This window comes from Euphorbia lathyris, chromosome 8 (assembly GCF_963576675.1).
Source record: "Euphorbia lathyris chromosome 8, ddEupLath1.1, whole genome shotgun sequence".
NCBI lineage: Eukaryota > Viridiplantae > Streptophyta > Magnoliopsida > Malpighiales > Euphorbiaceae > Euphorbia > Euphorbia lathyris.
This window is the reverse complement of record NC_088917.1, coordinates 76,883,198-76,906,972: the sequence shown is the minus strand read 5'-3', so window position 1 is coordinate 76,906,972 and position 23,775 is coordinate 76,883,198. Positions and strand designations below refer to the sequence as shown.

Below are 23,775 nucleotides of genomic sequence, written 5' to 3'. Positions count from 1 at the left end.
TTGTGAACATCAAACTCAGTTTTAAAGCATATGACCCATTTTATCCACACTAAAAATCGAATATATATATGAAATGATGGGTTATCATAATATTACAATTTTAATTTGATTTGCAGAGTATTTTTCAGAATTTGGCTAATAAATTTGAAGTGAACTTATATAAAAAAAAAAAAAAAAAAAAGAAGACAATACTGCTGGTTCAAAGTTTAAATATATAAGCAAATGTTGCAGGAGTAGTACCTTTTCAACAAAACATGATGAATCATGAGTTGGAATATTGTATTTGAAGCCGAACTTGATCAATTTATCACAACCATCTTACATCCAAATATTTCAACTTGGGCACTGAAAAGTAAGGTCTTGTTTGATAAACAACTTAATTGCTTAAATTAAAATGTTAAGCACTTAGTTAATTTAAGTGCGTTTGATAACGGTTTTCACCACTTAAATTAGTTAATTAAGTTAAAAACCACTTATTTTGATAAGTCAAAATATTTAACTTATTATTTTAAGTTAAACGTTATCAACTAATATTTTTATAAAAATTAAATCATTCAATATTTTCAGCACTTAAAATTCAGTACTTATTTTTCATCTTTAGCCTTTGCAATTATCACTTCCACACCACATGTACTATTCAACAAGAATTGAGAGAAAGAGTGGAGAGAATTAAAAGTCTGTATTTCCTCTTATTTTATGGTAAACATTACGGTTGTTTATATAGACTGTTACAGGGATAAGATAGACATTTCACACTAACTAGAAATAAGCTCCAAATGCAATTAACAGCGTGGATTGACAGCACAATTGCTGTGTGATCTGTTTCAACAACGCATGGGCAGCTGATGCATAAAGAAAAGCCTCGGAGATTTCTTTGGAGATTAATGATCCACAAAAACACCAAGCTATCAACCTCTGATCATGTCTCATAATCAGGTGAATCCTTGCTAGATTAAGGATCTTGAAGAATGAAATTCAATCGTCGTTAACTCTGAGTGCATGGAGATAACTCCGCCTCGGCATTGTATTGAAGATCAGTAAGCATTGAAACAATCCTACATTGCTCTGATAAGTATAAAAACAGAAAGAGAGAGGAAAAACTGATTCATTCTCATTGATTCAAAAGAAACGATTACAGAGTCTGAAAATTTATAGGAAAATACAGAAAAGGAAACACAACGAAAATACACACATTCCTTGTGAATGAGCGAGTTTGCACATCAGCTTATTCTTGTAACTAACTTGAAGATTCCAGCCAATTGCTTGACTGCCAGCTGTTACATTTCTCCGGAACTAATTTAGTGACCACCGGTGCATAAAGCCCGTACTTTACTGACCACAGAAACATTTTACCCTGCTATTGTGGCATTAAATCTCCTTCCCACCGTTGTTCATTTCCGAATATTTCTCTCTGATGTAGTTTGGGTGTGCTTAAAACACCGCCGCAGAAAATCTTCATTTGATTGCATTCCTCAATACTTACTTGTTCTAAAAATGGGAAATTGAAGATGTAATTCCCAGAGCAAAAGCTGTTGAGCCTACCTAAATGGATAAGTTCCAAATGCTTCAGCTTCTTGAAAATAATCACATCATGCTCTGTGCAATCTCCATCATTTGCAACAATTTCTTCCATCATTTTGCAGTAAAAAACTCTTAGTTCCATGAGTTGCATCATACTTTTGGCTGTTGATGTTGTTACCAAGCTTGTCATTTTGTTACAATCTTCCACCGTGAGAGTTGTTAGATTTTGGAAAGAAACTGATGATGATGATGGTGCTATATTTATCAGATCAAAACACCAACTAACACGCAGAGTCACAAGACATCGAATAATAGGGTTGAGTTGTGCGTCTCTTTTCACTATACGCTTCAAATTGCTAACATTACGTAAGTCCAAGTGTTTTAGTGTTGGATGATATTGTTGTTCCTCTCCAATTGCTCTTTCATCATCTAATGAGAATATCTCTCCCGAAGAACCGGTACTGAAGCTAAGCTTTTCCAAAGAGTGTATTCGTTTGAGAAAAGCAAACAGAAAGGGAATGGATTCTTCTTCTAAAGAGAAGAGAATGACTTCCTTCAATTTCCACAACAACTCAACTGGAAACTCTTCACTTTGTATTACTTTCAAGCTATGGTGATCTAATGACAAGGCATTCACATTGGGAATAACCTAAGCAAAAATTGAAAATATTTTAGCCAATCTAAATTCAGTAATTTGACTCTATATTAATTGTATTTCTTAATTTATGTGAAACAACCTAGAATGACTTATATAATGGAACGGAGGGAGTAAGAGATTTACTATTTCTTAATTTTTTTTTAGTTCGATTCGCACATGACCCATTTCATCTGCATCATAAATTGCCCTTTTATAATTAGAGATGAGGTCTTTTTTACAATTTACATATAGTGATCACAACATATATTTGAAAATGCTCATTTCAAATGATTGAAAATGAAATTTCAAATTTTGATGACATGAGATGAGTTGCACACTTTCAACCGTGTTTGGTTTTCATAACTAACTATCTTGTTAATCAGAGTATCAATGTGTGCGATGTAACAACTTAAAATATCCTGGGTTTAATCAACAATAATCAAGGATCTCTTGTCTTTTTTTTTCCAACAATCTTATGCATATAGTTTTAACTAGTGTATTAATTGAGAAAAGTTGCATGGCCCGTACCTTTTCAACAAAATGTGGCGAATCTTGAGTTGGAATATTCTGTTTGACCTTGAAGATTTTGAAGCCGAACTTGATCAATTTATCACAACGACATACTTCCAAATATCTCAAATTGGCCCACTCAGAAGTACGAGTATAGGCGCCTTCTGATTCTTCATTATTAGCCTTTGCAACAATCACTTCCACACCACATCTACATATTTCAAGGTGTTGAAGTTGGAGGAGACCACAAGCTATAGATGCCGGAAATACATATTTCAGATCCGGACAAGAACGAACTCTAAATGATTGCAGGTTCTCAAAACGGAAAGCTTCATGGATGTCCTTACTGAATATATGCTTCAATGAGGGTAGCTTTTCTATATGTACCTGTCTTAGAGCAAATGCTTGTAAAATATTTGTGTCTTCAAAATCGACCCCTGCCTGATATTCATATATCTCTTCAATTCCATCACAATTAGATAGAGAAAGTGACTCTAAACTCTGAAATCTTCTATAGGCATTTGATGGGAAAACAACTGATAGCCTTGAGCAATATTCAATTTTCAATGATTTTAATGTGGAAAAGGAATCATCGTCCGCGAATTGCTGGTGCCATAAATATCTCATGCTCTTCATGAGTCCAATAGCTATTATCTCCAAGTTGGAGAAAGAAACCTGCATTAAAAAGAAAGGTTTAGCATTAGTGAAGAATTTTTTTTTTTAAAAAGTGAATTAAGCTAATTAGAAGCTATTGGAAGAGAAAATAAATAGAAAGAAAAATATCACACCATTTCATTGAAGAGTGTTTCGTCATCAGTATCTGAAAATTTGGATACGAAGTTCTTAAATTCATAGCAATGATTCATCCTCAATTCTCTTAGTTTCGGAAATGCAATCAGATAACCACTGCTGAACCTTTTCAGGTTTGGAAGGCCATGAAGTTGCAGAAAGTCAAGTTTAGGAAACACAACCATATTGAAGCTCTCTTCTTTTATTTCTTCAATTTTGTTGCCCAGTATTATCTCTTCCATTAACTCACAAATACTTATATCGATCCTTTTGAGTTGCTGAAGAGATTTCACCATTGAAGTTGTAAATACATACTTCAAACTCTTGCAATTGTCCACCTTCAAGCTTGTTAGGTTAGGAAAAGAAACCTGCACGTTGAATATTCATACGTATCAAAATAAGAAAAGAAAATAAAATTCAAATTGACTAAAGAAACTGATACAAGGCATACCATTCCACTTGTTTTGCAAAAGCCTGTGAGATTTGGTAGAGAAATCAGCTCCAAAGAGGTCAATTGAGAGAACTCTATCACTTCACCTTCATTCCCTTCACCAACAATAGCTTCCATATTTCTGCATGATTTCAATTCCACTTCTTGAAGCTGTGGCAAACATTTGTCACATGAAAATGGGAAGAGATTCTTCAACGAATTACATTCCGTGATTTTTAAAATTCGTAGTTGACCATAATCAATCTTCATCTTGCTAGAATCGTACAACAAATTCTCAATCCCGTTCACTTCACCTAAATGCAGAACTTCAGTCCCTTTCAGAAACTCTTTAATCCTATGTATCAAACCAATACTTGTTTTCAGCTCAAGCTTTAGCATCCTTGATGTTTCATATTCTATATGGTCAAACCAATACCAACGCCAATCCCCTACAGATATTTTATAATTTCGCATTCCACTGAAGAACCAGTCATCTGGCAATAACTTGTCATCTTCAACTTGTATTTCCAAAGTTGTCAGGTGAGACAAGTTCTTCAATTCAACAAGACTCGCATTTCCTTCCACCTCCCATGCATGAAAACTATTAAGCATGTACAACTCTTCTAACAAAGACAGATTTGATAAGACATTAGCAGGGATTACTTGGAGATTATCGCAGCCTCTCAAATCTAACAGCTTTAGTCGTGTCAATGCCTTAATTTCGCTAGGCAATTCTGCTATATTTGAATAGGCCAAACTAAGCAGCTCCAGCTGCTTCAACTCTGCAACGATAGCTACATTATCGAACCGGCAGCTTTGCAAACACAATGTTTGAAGCCCTATAAGGAAACCAAGTGAGATAGGCAATCTAGACATGAAAGTCACCCCAGTAAAATGGAGAACCTTGAGTTTTGTAACCCCTTCAAAAAATGAATTAGGGATATCTAGACTAAGATCTTCCGCAAACAGTGAAAACACCTCTGCTTCTGGACATTCGAGGACTCGCGGAAGCTCAGGGATATCACAATAAGGAAGGGACATTCTGGTGCAATCTTTGTTTCGCAAGTCTGTTGATCTAATCTTACTTGTACCTACAAAAGTATGTTGCACTCTGGAAGCAATTGCGAGAGCAATGTCACGAACAACATCATGGATTTTCACGAATCCAACCTTGTCACCATCCAACAACAAGCTTTCACTTTTGAGTTTATCAAATAAGGTTAATAATCGGTTCCTTGTTCCTTCAATGGAATCCAAGCGCTTAAATAAGCCTAAACCCATACAATAAATGAGCAAGTAGTGAATTTGAATATTAGAATTGCCAAACAGAGCACAAAGCAAGAAAAGGGACTTGGCTTCCTCATCAAGCAGCTTCTCGTAGCTTGACTCAATAACTTTGTGTACTTTCGCATAGATCTCTGTGTTTTCCAAGCTTGAAAGCTGAGTTAGCATATCTTTCCATGCATATGCCTCTTTATTTTGCAGATCTGTGGCAACTTTTAGAATTAGAAGGGGCAGTCCTGCACATTTCTTGGCAACTTCAGTTGCTAGGGCACGCAACTCCGGATCTTTAGCCTTAGTTACAGACAATTCAAACAATCTCCATGTTTCTTCTTCTTCTAGAACATTGAGCGGGAATTCTTTCTGTGTGCACATCTCATTTGATAAAACATTCTTCCTCCTTGAGGTTAGCAATATTTTGCAACCTCCACATGCTTCTCCGGAAGGAATTCCTACATCATTCAAGTCAAGTTTTTGCCAAACATCATCAAGAATGATGAGTGCTTTTGCTTTCTTCAACCTCTGGTGCAGTTGACTCGCTCTTCCAGAAACTTCTTTCGCATGAAATTCCAAGCCTAAGAAATCAGCAATTTCTCCTTGAATTCTTCCCAGCTCAGGCGTCTGAGAAACAGCAACCAGTATTACAGTCTCGAACAACTTCTGTTCTGCTGCTTGGCCAAGGACCTCCTTTGCAAGTGTTGTTTTACCAATTCCTCCCATACCATAGACTCCTATGATATTCAGATTTGGATCTTTCAGAGCATCCATAATTTGGTGCAAGATCAGCATCCTTGATGGCAAGGCATCACGACTGTACTTGTTATCCTCAACTATTGGCAGCAGAGGCTGGCGGAACGAAATTGGATCTGATCCTTGTGCATCCTGAAGCAGTTCACCCATCACTGAAGCTTTCTTGTATGCTTTCTTACTCAGCTGATACCGAGTCTTCAAATTGGGGCAAAATCCAACAAAACACTTCTTCTTGGCTTCTTCTTTCCCCTGGATAAGTTTCTCTGCCTCTTCAATGTGTTTTTCCGCAATGGTCAGCCACTTGGTAACATTGGGATAGATCTCTTCCCCGTTTCTGGTAGCATCATCAACAGACTGCTGCAACCTGACTCTCTTGTTCTGCAACTGCTCAACCTCATGGTGGAGTCTCTCAACTTTGCTGTCACAGTTGAAAGCATAGCTGGTATGTCGTTTGATAGGCATAACAACGTATTGTTTGATGGGATCTGTAATTAAATCAACCAAAATGGTAATAATCATCTCCATTTTGAATGGTGAATGGGAAAGTAAAGACAAAAGAAGAATAGAAAAGGAAAGAAACAGCAAAGAGATGTTTGTAGAAGTGAAGAGCAAGTAAGAAATGGTAATGAAGAGAGTTGAAGATCAAGTAATAATAGAGATAATCAAGATTTAAATAAAATAATATTTTATTAAACTACTGTATTAGTTGGTCCATCACTTTCTGAAATATAATTTATGATTATATTTTGGAGCAACTTGTCTTTTATAATTTTAATTATCTTGCTCTTGTCTTATTAGGTTTAGGCGTGTTATTCCAGGACAAGACAAATAGGAACAAATAACACCAACTATTCAGCTGGTCAAATATTCCACCAAAACTGTAACTATTGACTAATAAAATAATAAAGAAAGAAACATTTTATTATGTAAATTATCAAGGTAAAAAAACATTCAAAGTCCTCTGATTATTATGATTTTGGTGTATTAATCCACTTATCTTTTATTTCAACTTATTAAGCCCCTGTTTTTTTATTTTTGGTTACATGAAACCCGTGATGACTAGAAATGTCAGTTTTTAACATAAAACTCGGTTGACAGAGCATTATTTATTTTATCTACGTTCGAAACTTGCATTTTTTATAAGTTACAAATGCTTCAGCTTCTTGAAAATAATCACATCATGCTCTGTGCAATCTCCATCATTTACAACAATTTCTTCTATCATTTTGCAGTAAAAAACTCTTAGTTCCATGAGTTGCATCATATTTTGGTTGTTGATGTTGTTACCAAGCTTGTCATTTTATTACAATCTTCCAACGTGAGAGTTGTTAGATTTTGGAAAGAAACTGATGATGATGATGGTGCTATATTTATCAGATCAAAACAACTAAAACGCTGGGCTTGTTTGGTTCGCCGAATAGAGGGGGAATAGAATAGCTATTCCCACCTTTGTTTCAATTTATCCAAGGAATAGCCTATTCCTAATATTGTATTTTTGTAATTTACAAAATTACCTTCCATTAAATCCTCAACATTCTCTCTAACCAAATTCTCAAATCTTATAAATTTTGGCGAATCTATAAACGTGAAAAACGCAAGCAAAACACGAAAACGTGGAAAAATACGAAAAACATGAAAAAATCTGAATAACACGAAAAAGTAATAAAATGCGAAAAATACAAAAATACGAAAAAAATTAAAATGTGAAAGAGGGAAAAACCGAAAAATTAAAACGCGAAAAAACGAAAAAACGCAAAAAACACAATAACGTGAATAACACGAAAACATGACAAAATGTGAAAAATACGAAAACGTGAACAAACGCGAAAAACAAGAAAACTTGGAAAACACGAAAAAACGTAAATAAAATGCAAAAAACATGAAAATTTGAAAAACAAAAAACGTTATAAACGCATTTTCACATTAGCGTTTTTCACACTTTTTGTGTTTTCACGTTTTTGTATTTTTAATAAATTTTCAAGTTTTTTTACGTTTTTTTACGTTTTTCTGTTTTTAATTTGAAAGAAAATAAGAAATTAAATTTGAGGGTAATGTTGTCTTTTGAATAAAGAAATTATATATTTCATTCTATCTTATTCCACCAATCAGACATGGGAATAGTTATTCCTAAGAAATTTCTAATCCATTCTTTGTCATTCTATTCCATTCCATTCCATTCCGCGAACCAAATGGCACCACAGAGTCACAACACATCGAATGATAGGATTGAGTTGTGAGTCTCTTTTCACTATATGCTTCAAATTGCTAACATTACGTAAGTCCAAGTGTTTTAGTGTTGGATGATATTGTTGTTCCTCTCCAATTGCTCTTTCATCATCTAATGAGAATATCTCTCCTGAAGAACCAGTACTGAAGCTAAGCTTTTCCAAAGAGTATATTCGTTTGAGAAAAGCAAACAGGAAGGGAATGGATTCTTCTTCTAAAGAGATGAGAATGACTTCCTTCAATTTCCACAACAACTCAACTGGAAACCCTTCACTTTGTATTACTTTCAAGCTATGGTGATCTAATGACAAGGCATTCACATTGGGAATAACCTAAGCAACAATTGAAAATATTTTATCCAAGTCAACTAGTATACAGGGTTAATGCATACCAAAAGGTGTAATTTAATCTAATAAGAGATAAGATTTTAGTTGGAAATGCTAATGTTTACAAGTTGCAATTTATTTTTATTTTTTATTTCCATTTTTGTAGGAGAAAATAATTTGATTTATCTAGTTTTATAACCTGATAAATCGATGCTGATGTATTGTGCAGTATGAAATATATAAATTTATCCATTATATATATATAACCAAGTCTTTGGGGAAAAGCATTTTGAGACCCTAGTTTTATTGTTTAAGAAAATTTTATGCATTAAGCTTATGATCCCTTAATTTAACACATTAAGCCCTAAATCAATTATAATTGTACATATTAAACCCCAAGTTAACAAGGCAGTTAGTTGTAAATATCAAACTTAGTTAGATTCGTGCATGACCTATTTCATCTGCATCTTCAATTGCACTTTTGCAATTCAAAATGAGGCTTTTTTACAGTTTACATATAGTGATCACATCATACGTACCTTTGAAAAAGCTCATTTCTTGAAAAAGCTCATTTCAAACTTTGATGACATGAGATGAGTTGCAGAGTTTGATTTTCATAACTAACTATCTTGTTAATTAGAGTATCAATGTGTGCCATGTGACAACTCCAATATACGGCCGCCGCCGCCGCCGCTGTCTCAGATTCCGGCCACCATCTCCACCGATTCAATCAAACCGAAACACCATCCCTCTCCTCCCATCGCCGATCATGAGTACCAACATGGTAAGCTCCACCGCCGGAACATCACCAAACACAAACTCTAACCGCAACAGCACAAACTCAAATCTTAGCACCACAGACACAAACCCTAATCACCATCCCTCCCTCACCGTATCCAACATATCTACCTTCATCAAAATAACCCTCGACATAGAAAAGGGACATTATCCTACTTGGGCGGCTCTATTCAAACTCCATGCCACGGAATTTGAGGTCCTGGACCACATAATTCCTCCCTCACCCACAGACCCTTCCGCTAATACTCTCAAACAATCCAATCCTGCTCTCTGGACTCGTATTGATGCTGTTGTTCTTCAATGGATCTATAGCACCATCTCCCTTGACCTTCTACATACTATTATTGTAGCCGACTCCACAGCCGTCTTCAGGAGATTTTCTCAGACAACAAAAGTTCCCGGGCTCTATTTCTTCAACAAGAGTTCTCCAAAACCAAACTCGGTGACTATTCTGATATCTCCACCTACTGTCAGCACCTCAAATCCCTATCTGATCAATTATCAAATGTGGATTGCCCGGTTACCAATGATCAGATGGTGTTACAGCTTATATCCGGTCTGACTGACGCGTATGATACTGTCGGCACTCAAATTAGACATGGGGATCCCCTTCCCACTTTTCAGAGAGCTCGATCCATGCTGATTCTGGAGGAAACTGCTCGTGCCCGTAAGAATCTCCCTCCGTCCGAACCTGTTGCATTAACTGTGTCGTCTGGTGACACTACTGTTCCGCCGCCGCAACATCAATCTTCCCGACCTGCGCAATATCGCGGCTCTTCCTCGTACCGCGGCGGCAGACACGGTGGCCGTCCCTATCGCGATAGAGGCGGCAGACACCACCACCAATCATCTCAGCCACCGCACTATCGCCCTGCTGCTATTCCTCCTTAGGGATATACCTACCCTTGGGCACCACCGCAATCATGGGCATCTCCTCCTTGCCCCTATCCCACATCAGGCAGGCAACCGTCTCAGTCTGGTATTCTAGGACCACGTCCTCAAATGCAACAAGCACACCTCCATATGGAATCACCATCATATGTGCCTACAGATATTGCTGAAGCTATGCACACCATGACACTCACTCCACCTTCTGATCAGTGGCACATGGACACAGGAGCTACATCGCACATGACAGCCGACAAAGGTACACTCACTTCTTATTTTAATTCGAGTCTCAATGAAACCATAATTGTCGGTAATGGTCATTGTATGCCTGTTTGTGGATCTGGTAATGCAACTTTAGCTTCTAAACATCACCCTTTAAAGTTAATCAATGTCTTGCATGCACCTCATCTTATCAAAAATCTTATTTATGTCCGTCAATTTACTAAAGATAACCAAGTTTCTGTGGAATTTGATCCTTTCGGTTTTTCTGTGAAGGATTTACGGACGGGCAATATTATCATGAGATGTAAAAGCTCCGGCAATCTTTATCCAGTCACCTCTAGCTTCCCCAATTCATCGTCGTCTCACTCTGCTTTTACTGCTTTATCTTCCGCCGTTTGGCATCATAGATTAGGTCATCCAGGGCCTCCTGTTTTGAACGCCCTGGTCAATAAGAATTTAATTTCTTGTAATAAAGTTAAGGATTCTTCTGTTTGTTCTTCATGTATTAATGGAAAACAAGTAAAATTACCTTTTCAGTCCTCGAACAATTTTGCTTGTATGTCATTCGATTTAATTCATAGTGATATCTGGACATCACCCGTTCTTAGCTCGGGTGGTCATCGTTTTTATGTTCTATTTCTCGATTCTTACACTAATTTTCTATGGACCTTTCCGTTAGCTCACAAATCACAAGTATATTCCGTTTTTCTTATCTTTCAGTCATATGTCAGAACTCAGTTTGAAAGAGAAATTAAAGTTTTTCAGTGTGACAATGGGGGTGAATTCAATAATAATTCTTTCAAACAATTTTGTCAAACTAACGGCATGCAATTCCGGTTCTCATGTCCGTACACCTCACCTCAAAATGGAAAATCAGAACGCACCATTCGCACCATTAATAATCTGATTAGAACAGTCATGCATCATGCCTCCATTCCACTTAAATTCTGGCACCATGCCCTCGAATTAGCAACCTACCTTCTAAATATATATCCTCACAAGGTTCTAGGATATCAATCACCAACCAAAATTCTATATCACCAGGAACCTACATACTCCCACCTGCGCGTCTTCGGATGCCTTTGCTTCCCTCTAATTCCATCCCAAACACGAAATAAGCTTGAATCTCGTTCTCATCCATGTGTATTTTTAGGCTATCCATCTAATCATAGAGGCTATAAGTGTCTGGATTTGTCTAAGAACAAAATCATAATCTCCCGACATGTTGTATTTGACGAATCCACACTTCCGTTTTCTACCGCGCCTCAAAATCGCGATCCCTCCCCTCCAATTCATTCCGCGTCGGACAACAATTTTCTACCTGCTGTTCATTTTCGAAATTCTGTCAGCCCCGAGTCAATCGTATCGTCTCCTGTCGTGTCAAACCAATCAGCGTCGTCGTCCCCTGTCATGTCGAATCAATCCACGCCGTCTGTCTCTAAGTCCACTCCCATTAATCAGTCTGTATCCTCTGCTGTCCCGTCGAATTTAATCAGTCCGTCAATGTCATCTCCGGTCTCGTCGCGCAATATCAGTCCAGCCGCACCATCGTCCGTGCGCACAGCGCAAACAGAATCCTTCGAGTCAGTCTCACCTTCCCCATCCTCCTCCACTGCACCACAAACATCTTCTGATAATCCTATCATCTCTCCTCAATTACAGGTTCCTAATACTCACAAAATGACAACAAGAGCCCAACATGGAATCCACAAACCCCGTCGCATGCTAAATCTCTCTGTCTTAACCCAATCTCCCATATCTCCTATTCCAAAATCACCCGCTCTTGCATTAAGTGATCCAAACTGGATACAAGCCATGACTGATGAATTTGAGGCTCTTATTCAAAATAAGACGTGCGTACTTGTACCCCGTCCAAAATGTGCTAACATTATTCGTAGTTGGTGGATTTTCAGGCACAAAACAAAGTCAGATGGCTCCTTTGAGAGATATAAAGCAAGATTGGTTGGAAATGGTTCAGGACAGCTGCCAGGGATTGATTGTGGTGAAACATTTAGCCCTGTGGTTAAACCAGCCACTATTCGTGCTGTCCTCAGCATAGCGCTGTCTAAAAATTGGAAAATTCGGCAATTAGATGTCAAAAATGCTTTCTTGCATGGGGATCTTCATGAAACAGTATACATGCATCAACCATTGGGTTTCCGGGATTCCAGGTATCCTGATCATGTCTGCCTGCTACAGAAATCATTATACGGCCTCAAACAGGCGCCTCGGGCCTGGTATCAGCGTTTTGCTAACTTTGTTCTCAAAATTGGGTTCTCCAATAGCATATCTGACAGCTCACTTTTTGTTTACAAACAAGGCTCGGACACGGCTTATCTTCTTCTGTATGTTGATGATATAGTGTTAATAACCTCGTCTGACACACTTCAGGCTTCCATAATGTCCCAATTGAGTTCCGAATTTGCAATGAAAGACTTGGGTCCTCTGCATTATTTTTTGGGAATATCAGTAACTCCCTCTCCAGGCTCTCTTTTCCTTTCTCAGCGAAAGTATGCTTCCGACATCATTGCAAAAGCCGGACTCAGCTCGTGCAATCCGGCAACCACTCCAGTGGACACCAAGCAAAAGCTCAGTATCTCTTCTGATTCTGCTTATCACGACCCAACTGAATACAGAAGATTGGCTGGTGCACTTCAGTACCTCACTCTTACCCGACCTGACATCTCATATGCGGTTCAGCGGGTATGCCTATTCATGCACAATCCCAAAACAACACACATGGCTGCCCTTAAACGCATCCTCAGGTATGTTAAAGGAACTATTGAGTTCGGCCTCACACTTCTAGCATCTCCTCTCAGTCAATTGATATCATATACGGATGCCGATTGGGCAGGCTGTCCCGACACTCGCCGATCAACATCAGGCTACTGTGTATTCCTAGGAGACAATCTCATATCATGGTCTGCAAAAAGACAGCCAACACTGTCCCGTTCCAGCGCAGAAGCCGAATATCGCGGCGTTGCCAACGTCGTGTCTGAGACATGCTGGATCCGAAACCTGTTGTTGGAACTTGGCTGCCCAATTCAGAAATCTTCACTAGTGTACTGTGATAACATCAGCGCCGTATATTTGACAGGCAACCCGGTTCAGCACCACCGCACCAAACATGTGGAAATGGACATTCACTTTGTCCGAGAACGAGTTGCCAAAGGAGAAGTCCGTGTCATTCACGTGTCTTCTCGTTATCAAATTGCTGACATCTTTACCAAGGGTCTACCATCGACACTATTTGAAGATTTTCGAAATAGCCTCAATGTTCGCCCTCCGAACCTTTCGACTACGGGGGTGTATTAGACTATGTATTTAATTATTACTTATCTGTATTTATTCTGTTACTTATCTCTAGCCTAGAATATAGGTTAGTTTGTTGACTACAGTTTACCTAGAGTAAACTGTATTCTGTATAAATACTAAACTTATCATCAATAACAATCACTGAGAATCATATTGTTACACAATAATCAAAATGATCAAGGATCTTCTGTCTTTTTTTTCTCCAACAATCTTATGCAGGGGCGGAGCCAGCCCAGGGCTCGGGGGGCTCGAGCCCCCCGGCCATCGGCTCCACCCTTGAGTACCGATCATTTTGTCCCGTGTAGCCCCTGATATTAGTTTATATAGATTCTATGTAGTATTATTTCAATATTTAAAGGTAAATGAGTTCAACTCCCACCAATTTTATTTTAGAAACTTTTATTTATTTTAATTTTATTTTTCAATAATTATAAAAATATGTTACCATTATTAATTAATTTAAATGAAAATTTTAATTTATTATTTTTGAGATTCAAATAACTTAATTTCTAAATTAAATTTTAATTTATGCAAAATATAAAATTTTTAGAACTAAATATAAAAACTGCAAAAATATTATAATTTTTTAGAAACTAGTATTAAACTAATAGAAAATTAAATATGTTTACTCTTTTCACGTTAGACACTTTTAATATTTTAGTGAACACACCAAAACGATGATGTTTTAACGTGTTGGATGCTAAAAAAAATTTGTCAAGCCCTAACGGGCTGAGACTTTAAAAATTTACCTGCAACCGTACGGCTAAAATTAGCCCCCAAAATCTAAATTCCTGGCTCCGCCACTCATCTTAGGTATATAGTTTTAAGTACTGTATTATTGGAGAAATGTTGCTTGGCCCATACCTTTTCAACAAAATATGGTGAATCTTGAGTGGGAATATTCTGTTTGACCTTGGAGATTTTGAAGCCGAACTTGATCAATTTATCACAACTATATACTATCAAATATCTCAAATTGGCCCACTCAGAAATACGAGTATAGGCGCCTTCTGATTCTTCATTATTAGCCTTTGCAACAATCACTTCCACACCACATCTACAGATTTCGAGGTGTTGAAGTTGGAGGAGACAACAAGCTATAGATGCTGGAAATACATACTTCAGATCCGGACAAGAACGAACTCTAAATGATTGCAGGTTCTCAAAACGGAGAGCTTTATGTACCTGTCTTAGAGCAAATGCTTGTAAGATATTTGTTTCTTCAAAACTAACCCCTGCTTGATATTCATATATCTCTTCAACTCCATCACAATTAAATAGAGAAAGTGTCTCTAAATTCCGAAATCTTCTATAGGCATTTGATGGGAAAAGAACTGATAGGCTTGAGCAATATTCAATTTCCAATGATTTTAATATGGAAAATGAATCATCATCTGCGAATTGCTGGTGCCATAAATATCTCACGTTCTTCATGAGTCCAATAGTTATTATCTCCAAGTTGGAGAAAGTAACCTGCAATTAAAAGAAAGGTTTAGCATTAGTGAAGAAATTTAAAAAAAAAAAAAAAAGTGAATTAAGACATTACCTATAAACCCGTCTTAAACCCTCCATTCACCCAAAACACATTGTGATATGAAATTCTTTGTCAGCATCAGCAATATGAGAAGTTTTTCCATCTTTAGAAATTGACAGCTTATTCCCCGAATCATTTCGGGACTAAGGCTTTGTTGTTGTTGTTGTAGTAGAAATTGACAGCTTATTGTTAGGATTAGCAGCATTATGGGATTTCAATTTATCTGCACGAATAAGCAAATTACTCAAAATAGGGACATGAAAAAGGAAAATATAACCATGAGTTATTCGTTCTAAATAATAAACATGATTCAACAATCCAAGGCCTAAAAAATGATTATGCCCAATGCTACTAATATGAAAATTGTTTCACATGCTTCGAAGGATAAAGACGCTTAAACTAGAGATCTCGCGAGCTAAAAATTGCTTTTCCAAAAAGGTATATTCACTTACTCATTCCTTGTGACTTCAACTGCCATTTTTTCACAAAGTTCTGAGCTATTTCCTCCAATGCTTCACTATTCTCAGTCTCAGTCTCTCACAATAAACTTTCTCAACTTGCTGGACAAGTGCAAATGCATCTTGTAGCAATTCTTCATTTACGCAATCGTATGTGCACCCACCTTTAATTCAATCCCAAGAAATTAATAGCATTATTAACAATATAAATATTAATAATAAAGTGAAAGAATAAATATTATAGAAAGCATTAATTAGTTGATACTTACCCATTCTTTTGTACTTGAGATTCTATTGTGGCATTAAGATTTCCTGGGCAATCTAGTTTTGGTGTGATCAACACTCCGCCACAGAAAATCTTCATTTGTTTGCATCTTTGAATAACTACTTGTTCTAACAATGGGAATTCGAAGATGTAATTGCCAGAGCAAAAACTGTTGAGCATTCCTAAACCAATAAGTTCCAAATGCTCCAGCTTCTTGAAAATAATCACATCAGCATCATCATCATCATTGTTCGCAACAATTTCTTTCATCATTTCACAATCAAAAACTTTTAATTTCACGAGTTGCATCATACTTTTTGCCATTGATGCTGTAACCAAGCTTGTCATTTTTGGACAGCTATCCACCTTGAGAGTTGTTAGATTTTGGAAAGAAGCTGATGATGGTGCTATATTCATCAAATCAAAACAAAAATCAACATTCAGAGTGTGAAGATGTTGAAGAATGGGATTGAGTTCTTGAGAGTCTTTCTTCCTTATTATATGCCTCAAATTACGAATATTCTTTAACTCCAAATGTTTTAGCCTTATCAGACGTTGTTCCTCTCCAACTGAGAATATGTCTCCCAAAGAACAACGATCGATCACGAGATATTCCAAAGAATAGATTTGTCTGAGTAAACCAAATAGAAAAGGAATAGATTCCTCTTTTAAATCCTCTAGAGTAACTCGTTGCAATTGCCACACTGACACAACTGGAAGGACATGATCATATTGTATTGCTTTCAAGCTGATGTGATTTAATTTCAAGACCTCCAAATTGGGAATAACCTAACCAAAAATTTAAAAATTGGATGTTGAAGTATTTGCACTTGCAAGGGTAAATTGCAATAATAGTATTTGAACTTTACGCTCTTTCACAATTTGGTACTTAGATTTTATTTTGTCATAAAAATATGCCTGAATTTAAAAACGAAAAGTTAAAAAATAAACCTTGTGGTTTAGCCAGTTTGCAAAGATAATATCTATGCTTTATTATTTTGCAGTTAAAAATTACGTGAGTGATATTTCTTAATTTTTATCTGTTAAGTCATTCCTAAATCTAAATTTCTAAATTTTTTTTATGTGTTTGGTCATTTCTAAATCCAAATTTCTAAATTTTTTTGGCCTACTAGACTCTCAAATCCAAATTTCTAATTTTTTTTATCTATTAGACCCTTCTTAGAGGGCGAGCCTTGGTGCAAACGGTAAAACGTTGTTGTCGTGTGACCGAAGGTCACGGGTTCGAATCTTAGGAGCGGCCTTGCTCCAGTACACCCTTGTGGTGGGACCCCTCCCCGGACCCTCGCTTAGCGGGGACGCGTAATGCACCGATCCCTCAACCAAGCAATCATGTATTCCACACTAATGTAAAGTGATAAAATGAAATCCAAGTATTAAAACGTGAAAGGTGTAAAATTCAGATGCCATGTTAAACATGATGTTATCTATTATTATATAGAGTAAAAAATGTATTCTCACCTCGGGGATTTTGAAACCGAACTTGATCAATTTATCACAATGAGATGCTTCCAAATATTCCAACTTGGGACACTCAAACGTATGACCAGTGGCACTGTCTGATCCTTCATTTTTTGCCTCTGCAATTATCATTTCTGCACCACAGTTTCTTATTTGGAGGTGTTGAAGTTGGAGAAGACCACAAGCTAGCGATGATGCCGGAAATACATATTTCAGATCCTTACAATTATAAACATAAACTGATTGCAGATTTGGAAAACTCAAAGCTTCATCGATGTCCTTACTCAATATATGCTTCAATGAGGGTAGATCGCTTATAGATATCCGTCGTAGCGAAAATGCTTGTAAACTAGTTTCCTTTTCGATACAGAACCTTTGATATTCGAAAATCTCCTGAACTCCACCACAATTAGATATTTCAAGTGACTCTAACCGCTGAAATCTTCTATACAGATTTGATGGGAAAACAACTGATAGCTTTGAGCAACGTACAATCTCCAATGATTTTAATTTGGAAAACGAATCATCATCTGCGAATTGCTGGTGCCATATATATCTCAAGTTATTCATGGAGTAAAAATATATTATCTCCAGACTGGAGAAAGTGGCCTGCCATTAGGAAAGAAAAGACAAGATGATCAATCAATCTAACATTGAAGAAGAGTGTATCAATCATCAAGGTAATAGAAAGAAAAATATATCACCAATTCATTGAAGAGAGTTTCATCATCAGTAGTATCTGAAAATTTGGACACGAAGTTCTTCAATGCATCGCAAAACTTTATCCTCAGTTCTCTTAGTTTTGGAAATTCAATTGGATATCTGCTGCTGAACCTTTTCATGTTTCGAAGCTCTCCGAGTTGAAGATAGCCAAGTTCAGGAAACACAACCATATCGATGCTCTCTTCTTCTATTTCGTTGCTCAGTATTATCTCTTCGATTAAGTAGCAGTGACTTATTTCAAGCCTTTTCAGTTGCCGAAGAGATTTCACCATTGAAGTTGTAAATACATACTTCAAACTATTGCATAGATACACCTTCAAGCTTGTTAAAGTAGGGAAAGAAACCTGCTCATTGAAGATTCATGCTTTTTCAAAATTAGAAAAACATAAAATAAAATTTAAATCGACTAAAGAAAGTAATACAAGACTTACCATTCCACTTGTTTTGCAAAAGCCTATTAGATTTGGTAGATATTCCAGCGTGAAAGAGGTCAACTGAGGGAACTCCATCACTTCACCTTCACTTCCTTCACCAACAATAGCTTCCATGTTATCACATGATTTGACTTCAATTTCTTGAAGCTGCGGCAAACATTTGTGACATGAAAATGGAAAGAGATTCTTCAACGAATGGCAATTCCTGATTTCTAAGAATCGTAGTTTCCCAAAAGAATCTGTTTCAAGTTGACCATAATCAAACAACAAATTCTCAGTCCCCTTCAATTCACCTAAATATAGAACTTCGGTCCCTTTCAGAAACTCTTTAATCCTATGCATCAAACCAATATTCGTTGTCAGCTCTAGCTGTAGCACCCTTGATGATTTATATTCCTTAGACCAACGCCAATGACCTACATGTATTTTATAGTTTTGCAATCCATTAAAGAACCAGTCCTTTGGTAACAACTTGCCATCTTCAACTTGTATTTCCAAAGTTGTCAGGCGAGACAAGTTCTTCAATTCCACAAGACTCGCATTTCCTTCCAGCTCCCATCCATGAAAACTGTTAAGCATGTACAACTCTTCTAATAAACACAGATTTGACAAGACATTTGCTGGGATTACTCGGAGTTTCCAGCAGCCTCTCAGATCTAATAGCTTTAGTCGAGTCAATGCCTTGATTTCTCTTGGAAATTCTGCTATTTTTGAATCAGCCAAACTGAGCAACTCCAGCTGCTTCAATTCTGCAATTATAGCTAGGTTGTCCAATCTACAACGTTCCAAATACAATGTTTGAAGGCCTGTAAGAAAACCAAGTGAGGAAGGAAATCCGGACACGAAGTTCACCTCAGTAAAATGGAGAACCTTGAGTTGTGTAACCTCTGCAAAAAATGAATTAGGGATACATTCGAGGACATTCGAGAACCTTGAGTTGTGATAACTCATAAACAGTGAAAAAAGCTCCGCTTTTGGACATTCGAGGACTTCCGGAAGCTCAGCTATCTCAGAACAACGAAGGGAAATTCGGGTGCAATCTTTGTTTCGCAACTCTGTTGATGTAACCTTACTTGTACTTACATCGGATGCAATTGTAAGAGCAATGTCACGAACAAGATCGTGGATTTTGACGAATCCAGCCTTGTCACCATCCAACAGCAAGCACTCATCTTTGAGTTTATCAATCAAGGTTAATACTCTGTTCCTTGCTCCTTCAATGGAATCCATGTGCTTAAATAAGCCTAGGCCCACACAGTAAACGAGCAAGTCTTGAATTCGAATATTCGGATTCCCAAACTGAGGGCAAAGCAAGAAGAGTGACTTGGCTTCCTCATCAATCAAATTCCCATAGCTTGACTTAATAACTTCCTTCACTTGCTCGTATATCTCTTTATTTTCAAAGCATGAAAGCTGGATTAGCTTATCTTTCCATGCGTGTATACCTTTATTTCGCAGATCTGTGGCAACTATCAGAATTAGAAGGGGCAACCCTGCACATTTTTTGGCAATTTCAGTTGCTATGGCACGCAACTCAGGATCTTTAGCCTTACTTACAGACATTTCAAACAATCTCCACGTTTCTTCTGGTTCTAGAACATCGAGCAGAAATTCTTTCTGTGTGCACATCTCATTTGATAAAACATGCTTCCTCCTTGAGGTTAGCAGTATTTTGCAACCTCCACATGCATCTCCGGAAGGAATTCCTACAGCATTCAAATCAAGTTTTTGCCAAAGATCATCAAGAATGATGAGTGCTTTGACTTTCTTCAACGCCTGGTGCAGTTGACTCGCTCTTCCAGGAACTTCTTTCGCATGAAATTCCAAACCTAAGAAATCAGCAATTTCTCCTTGAATTCTTCCCAGCTCAGGCGTCTGAGAAACAGCAACCAGTATTACAGTCTCGAACAACTTCTGTTCTGCTGCTTGGCCAAGGACCTCCTTTGCAAGTGTTGTTTTACCAATTCCTCCCATACCATAGACTCCTATGATATTCAGATTTGGATCTTTCAGAGCATCCATAATTTGGTGCAAGATCAGCATCCTTGATGGCAAGGCATCACCACGACTGTACTTGTTATCCTCAACTATTGGCAGCAGAGGCTGGCGGAATGAAATTGGATCTGATCCTTGTGCATCCTGAAGCAGTTCAGCCATCACCGATGCTTTCTTGTATGCTTTCTTACTCAGCTGATAGCGAGTCTTCAAATTGGGGCAAAATCCGACAAAACACTTCTTCTTGGCTTCTTCTTTCTCCTGGATAAGGTTTTCTGCCTCTTCAATGTCTTTTTCCGCAATGGTCAGCCACTTGGTAACATTGGGATAGATCTCTTCCCCGTTTCTAGTAGCAGCATCAACGGACTGCTGCAGCCTTACTCTCTTATTCTTCAACTGCTCAACCTCATTGTGGAGTCTCTGAACCTTGGTGTCACAGGTAAAAGCGTAGCTGATATGTTGTTTGATAGGTGTAACAACGTATAGGTTGATGGGATCTGTAACTAAATTGACCAAAATGGAAACAATCATCTCCATTTTGAAATGGTGAATGGGAAAGTGAAGAGGAAAGTAGATCTGTTAATGAAGAGAATTGAAGACTATGATTAAGATGGTTGAAGAATGGTTGTGCTTTCCAATATACACAAGATTCCGCCTGTGTGAACGTAAAGATGGTAGTGCTTAGCTATTATAAAAAATTAATGGTTGACTATGATTAAGATTAATTTAATGACCATGATTACATATCTCTTAATTTAATAATTAATCTGATTTCCAATAACTATGATTAAGATTTAAATATAGAGCTTTCATTGATTCTTATTTTACAGTACGTTGACCACAACAGATGATAATTGTATAATTATCTCATCACTTATTCTTAATTGTATATTCACACAGATCACTTAAGTTGGTAGGTAGCACTTTCCTTGATTGTTTATTGACACGGATCACCTAAATTAACGATATTTCCTAATGCTAATCTGTACTTATTCTAAATAGATCAAAAGAGATCCTAATGTCAATCATTTATACTTCCCATGTTCAATGCTCTAAGCCTAAAGTAAAGTCAATATGTCATCAAAAGATTAAAAAAAAAAATGTCTTAATCTTTCCAAAATAATCCAGCTGTTTGTTTCTCAAATAAAATAGAACCATGTTCATTGGATTAATAGTTTAACCAGAAACAGAAAAAAGGTGTTTCTCTAGCTCATTATCACCTGATCCAGCCTGTTTGACCCATGCAGATCCATTAAACCCCGCGCATTCAAAACAACTTCAAAGGCATAACGGTTGTTCCTGCATCGAACAGCCTGAACAACCACAAAAATGAGAATTTTACAAATTGCTCCAAATAAATAAGTGAAGTCTCAAAATAGTGAATATCAATTAGGCGCATCAGCATATTTGGTATTTTTGTTATGTTTTCAAACCTAATACTTGCGAGGTTTCTTTATTCCCTTAGGCAGATGAAGCTGCAAACAGCCTAAAAGATTTGGGGATACTAGAGAGATTCAGTAGAGAAGGAAATGAATATTGAACACTATAAATCACATGAAACTGTTTTGGTTAAAATAAGATGCAAATATTTACTTCTGTTTTTTTATCAGTTAAGTTTTCATTATATTGCACCAAAACAAAGAATTACACAGAAAAAATAGTCTATTTCTATCACTACACAGTCTATTTCTCACCACCCCAACAATCTCTCTAATCACGAAACAATCCTATTCCAAGGATGAACCACTGTGATCTGACATCGATTAGCCACATTCGACCAAACTTGTGTTGCAGTCACCACAAAAACAATAGTTCTGATCCGGAACTAAATCCATTATGAAAAATCGATCTTCAACAGAAATCCTCCTCCTCAAGACTAGCCAGAAAACGAAACTCATTCTTGGAATGTGATCCTTACCCAGACAACAGAAAACCATTGCATTGTTGGAGAAATAGGTCTCGGACATTGCCAAGCAGATTTAACAGAAAAATTTCCTGTTTTTCATCCCTTCAACACAATGCAATCGAGCTTCATATCAGTAGGTTTATATTGCTGCGCTTTTCCCCACACTTGAGCAATTAACTCACCCATTAGATCAGGCAATCTCCAATGGGTACACCTCCAGCCCGTACCCATTCCCAAGTTGATACTTGAATTTATCTCTTAACTTCACCAAATTCTTCCAGCACCAGCTGGCCTGGCATCTAGGGGTTTAGTAATACCCCAAAATCTCATCTTCTTCAACTTGTTCTGAATGAACAAGAAGCCAAAAGTACTTGAAAAGAAAATACAAGAAAATTATTTGGCTTCTGCATTTAAGTACAATTTATATTCCTATTTGTGTTTCACCAGAGTGGTGTGTCTTAGTTCCTTTTCTCAATAGCAATAATGTCAGTTATAAAAGAACAATCTCTTTTTTTTTCAATTTATTTCACTGAATTGTTGCAGATAAGGAAAAAAATACTAAATACAGTCATTAGAAGCAAGATAGCAAATCCCTGCTAGTTCGTGATAATAGTATATCATTTACAAAACTGAAAATACAGGGCAGTAAATACATTCATTTTCTCGTCCTGTTTAGCTCTTCCGGACCAACTCAACAACAAACAACCACAAAAAATAATACTAATAAATAATAGTAAGCACGATTTACTTTGGAGCTTATAGGCACAAAAAAAAAACTTCAACTACTCTCAAGCATCAAATATAATGATCGTGTTAAATTTTCAATTTACCAGATCCCCTTAAAATGTGAAAATAACTTTTGCTATTTCCATTTTATAAATGTTTTCTGCCACAACTTCAGATATGTGAAAATAGCCAAGAAAGGCTGTTGCTTTGCCAGTATAAGAAAACAGAAATTCTGACGCATACTTATAACGAACCCAAGAGTTATTGATTACCTTGTAAATGCCTTCAAATGACACATCCTCGGAAGTAATTGCCAAATTACCTTGTAAATGTCTTCAAATGACACATAGTAATTTCCAAATCCTGTCAAGTTGAAGATTTTAATGGTTCCTATTTGGGGTGCTCAAATTCAAGATCTAGTTTTCTTTTAAGATGCGATATATCCGCACTGCACATTTGAAAAGAAAAATCAACAATTACATTCACAGGGCACAAGGTGAAAAATCAAAATCCCGAAACTTGATGCCACATTTTATGATCCGTGGAGTGATCTACACCACAC

General features: G+C 37.0%; 2 protein-coding genes across 6 annotated transcripts; both read right to left on the bottom strand.

The window, feature by feature from the left end:
- Positions 1-1,089: 1,089 nt before the first annotated feature.
- On the bottom strand, positions 1,090-14,695 carry LOC136202551 (probable disease resistance protein At4g27220). 3 transcript variants are annotated; one of them, XM_065993245.1, is made up of 5 exons: positions 14,558-14,695; positions 3,909-6,403; positions 3,457-3,825; positions 2,687-3,343; positions 1,090-2,170 (listed from the first exon to the last, which is right to left on the bottom strand). In XM_065993245.1, the coding sequence occupies exons 2-5, from the start codon at positions 6,378-6,380 to the stop codon at positions 1,358-1,360; spliced, it is 4,311 nt and encodes a 1,436-aa protein (XP_065849317.1). In that variant the 5' UTR covers positions 6,381-6,403; positions 14,558-14,695; the 3' UTR covers positions 1,090-1,357. The 3 variants fall into 3 exon arrangements, with proteins under 3 accessions (XP_065849317.1, XP_065849316.1, XP_065849318.1); XM_065993244.1 differs by lacking the exon at positions 14,558-14,695 and having other exon boundaries at positions 3,909-6,679; XM_065993246.1 differs by lacking the exons at positions 1,090-2,170; positions 14,558-14,695 and adding an exon at positions 2,181-2,349 and having other exon boundaries at positions 3,909-6,752.
- A 548-nt stretch (positions 14,696-15,243) lies between these two features.
- On the bottom strand, positions 15,244-23,742 carry LOC136202552 (disease resistance protein RPS2-like). Of its 3 annotated transcripts, XM_065993248.1 has the most exons (9): positions 23,486-23,713; positions 21,802-21,894; positions 18,584-21,236; positions 18,134-18,496; positions 17,714-18,038; positions 17,430-17,614; positions 15,955-16,739; positions 15,680-15,849; positions 15,244-15,450 (listed from the first exon to the last, which is right to left on the bottom strand). In XM_065993248.1, exons 3-8 carry the CDS (start codon positions 21,116-21,118, stop codon positions 15,822-15,824), a joined length of 4,221 nt encoding a protein of 1,406 aa, XP_065849320.1. In that variant the 5' UTR covers positions 21,119-21,236; positions 21,802-21,894; positions 23,486-23,713; the 3' UTR covers positions 15,244-15,450; positions 15,680-15,821. The 3 variants fall into 3 exon arrangements, with proteins under 3 accessions (XP_065849320.1, XP_065849319.1, XP_065849321.1); XM_065993247.1 differs by having other exon boundaries at positions 17,430-18,038; positions 23,486-23,709; XM_065993249.1 differs by lacking the exons at positions 15,244-15,450; positions 15,680-15,849 and having other exon boundaries at positions 16,192-16,357; positions 17,430-18,038; positions 23,486-23,742.
- Between the last annotated feature and the right edge of the window lie 33 nt (positions 23,743-23,775).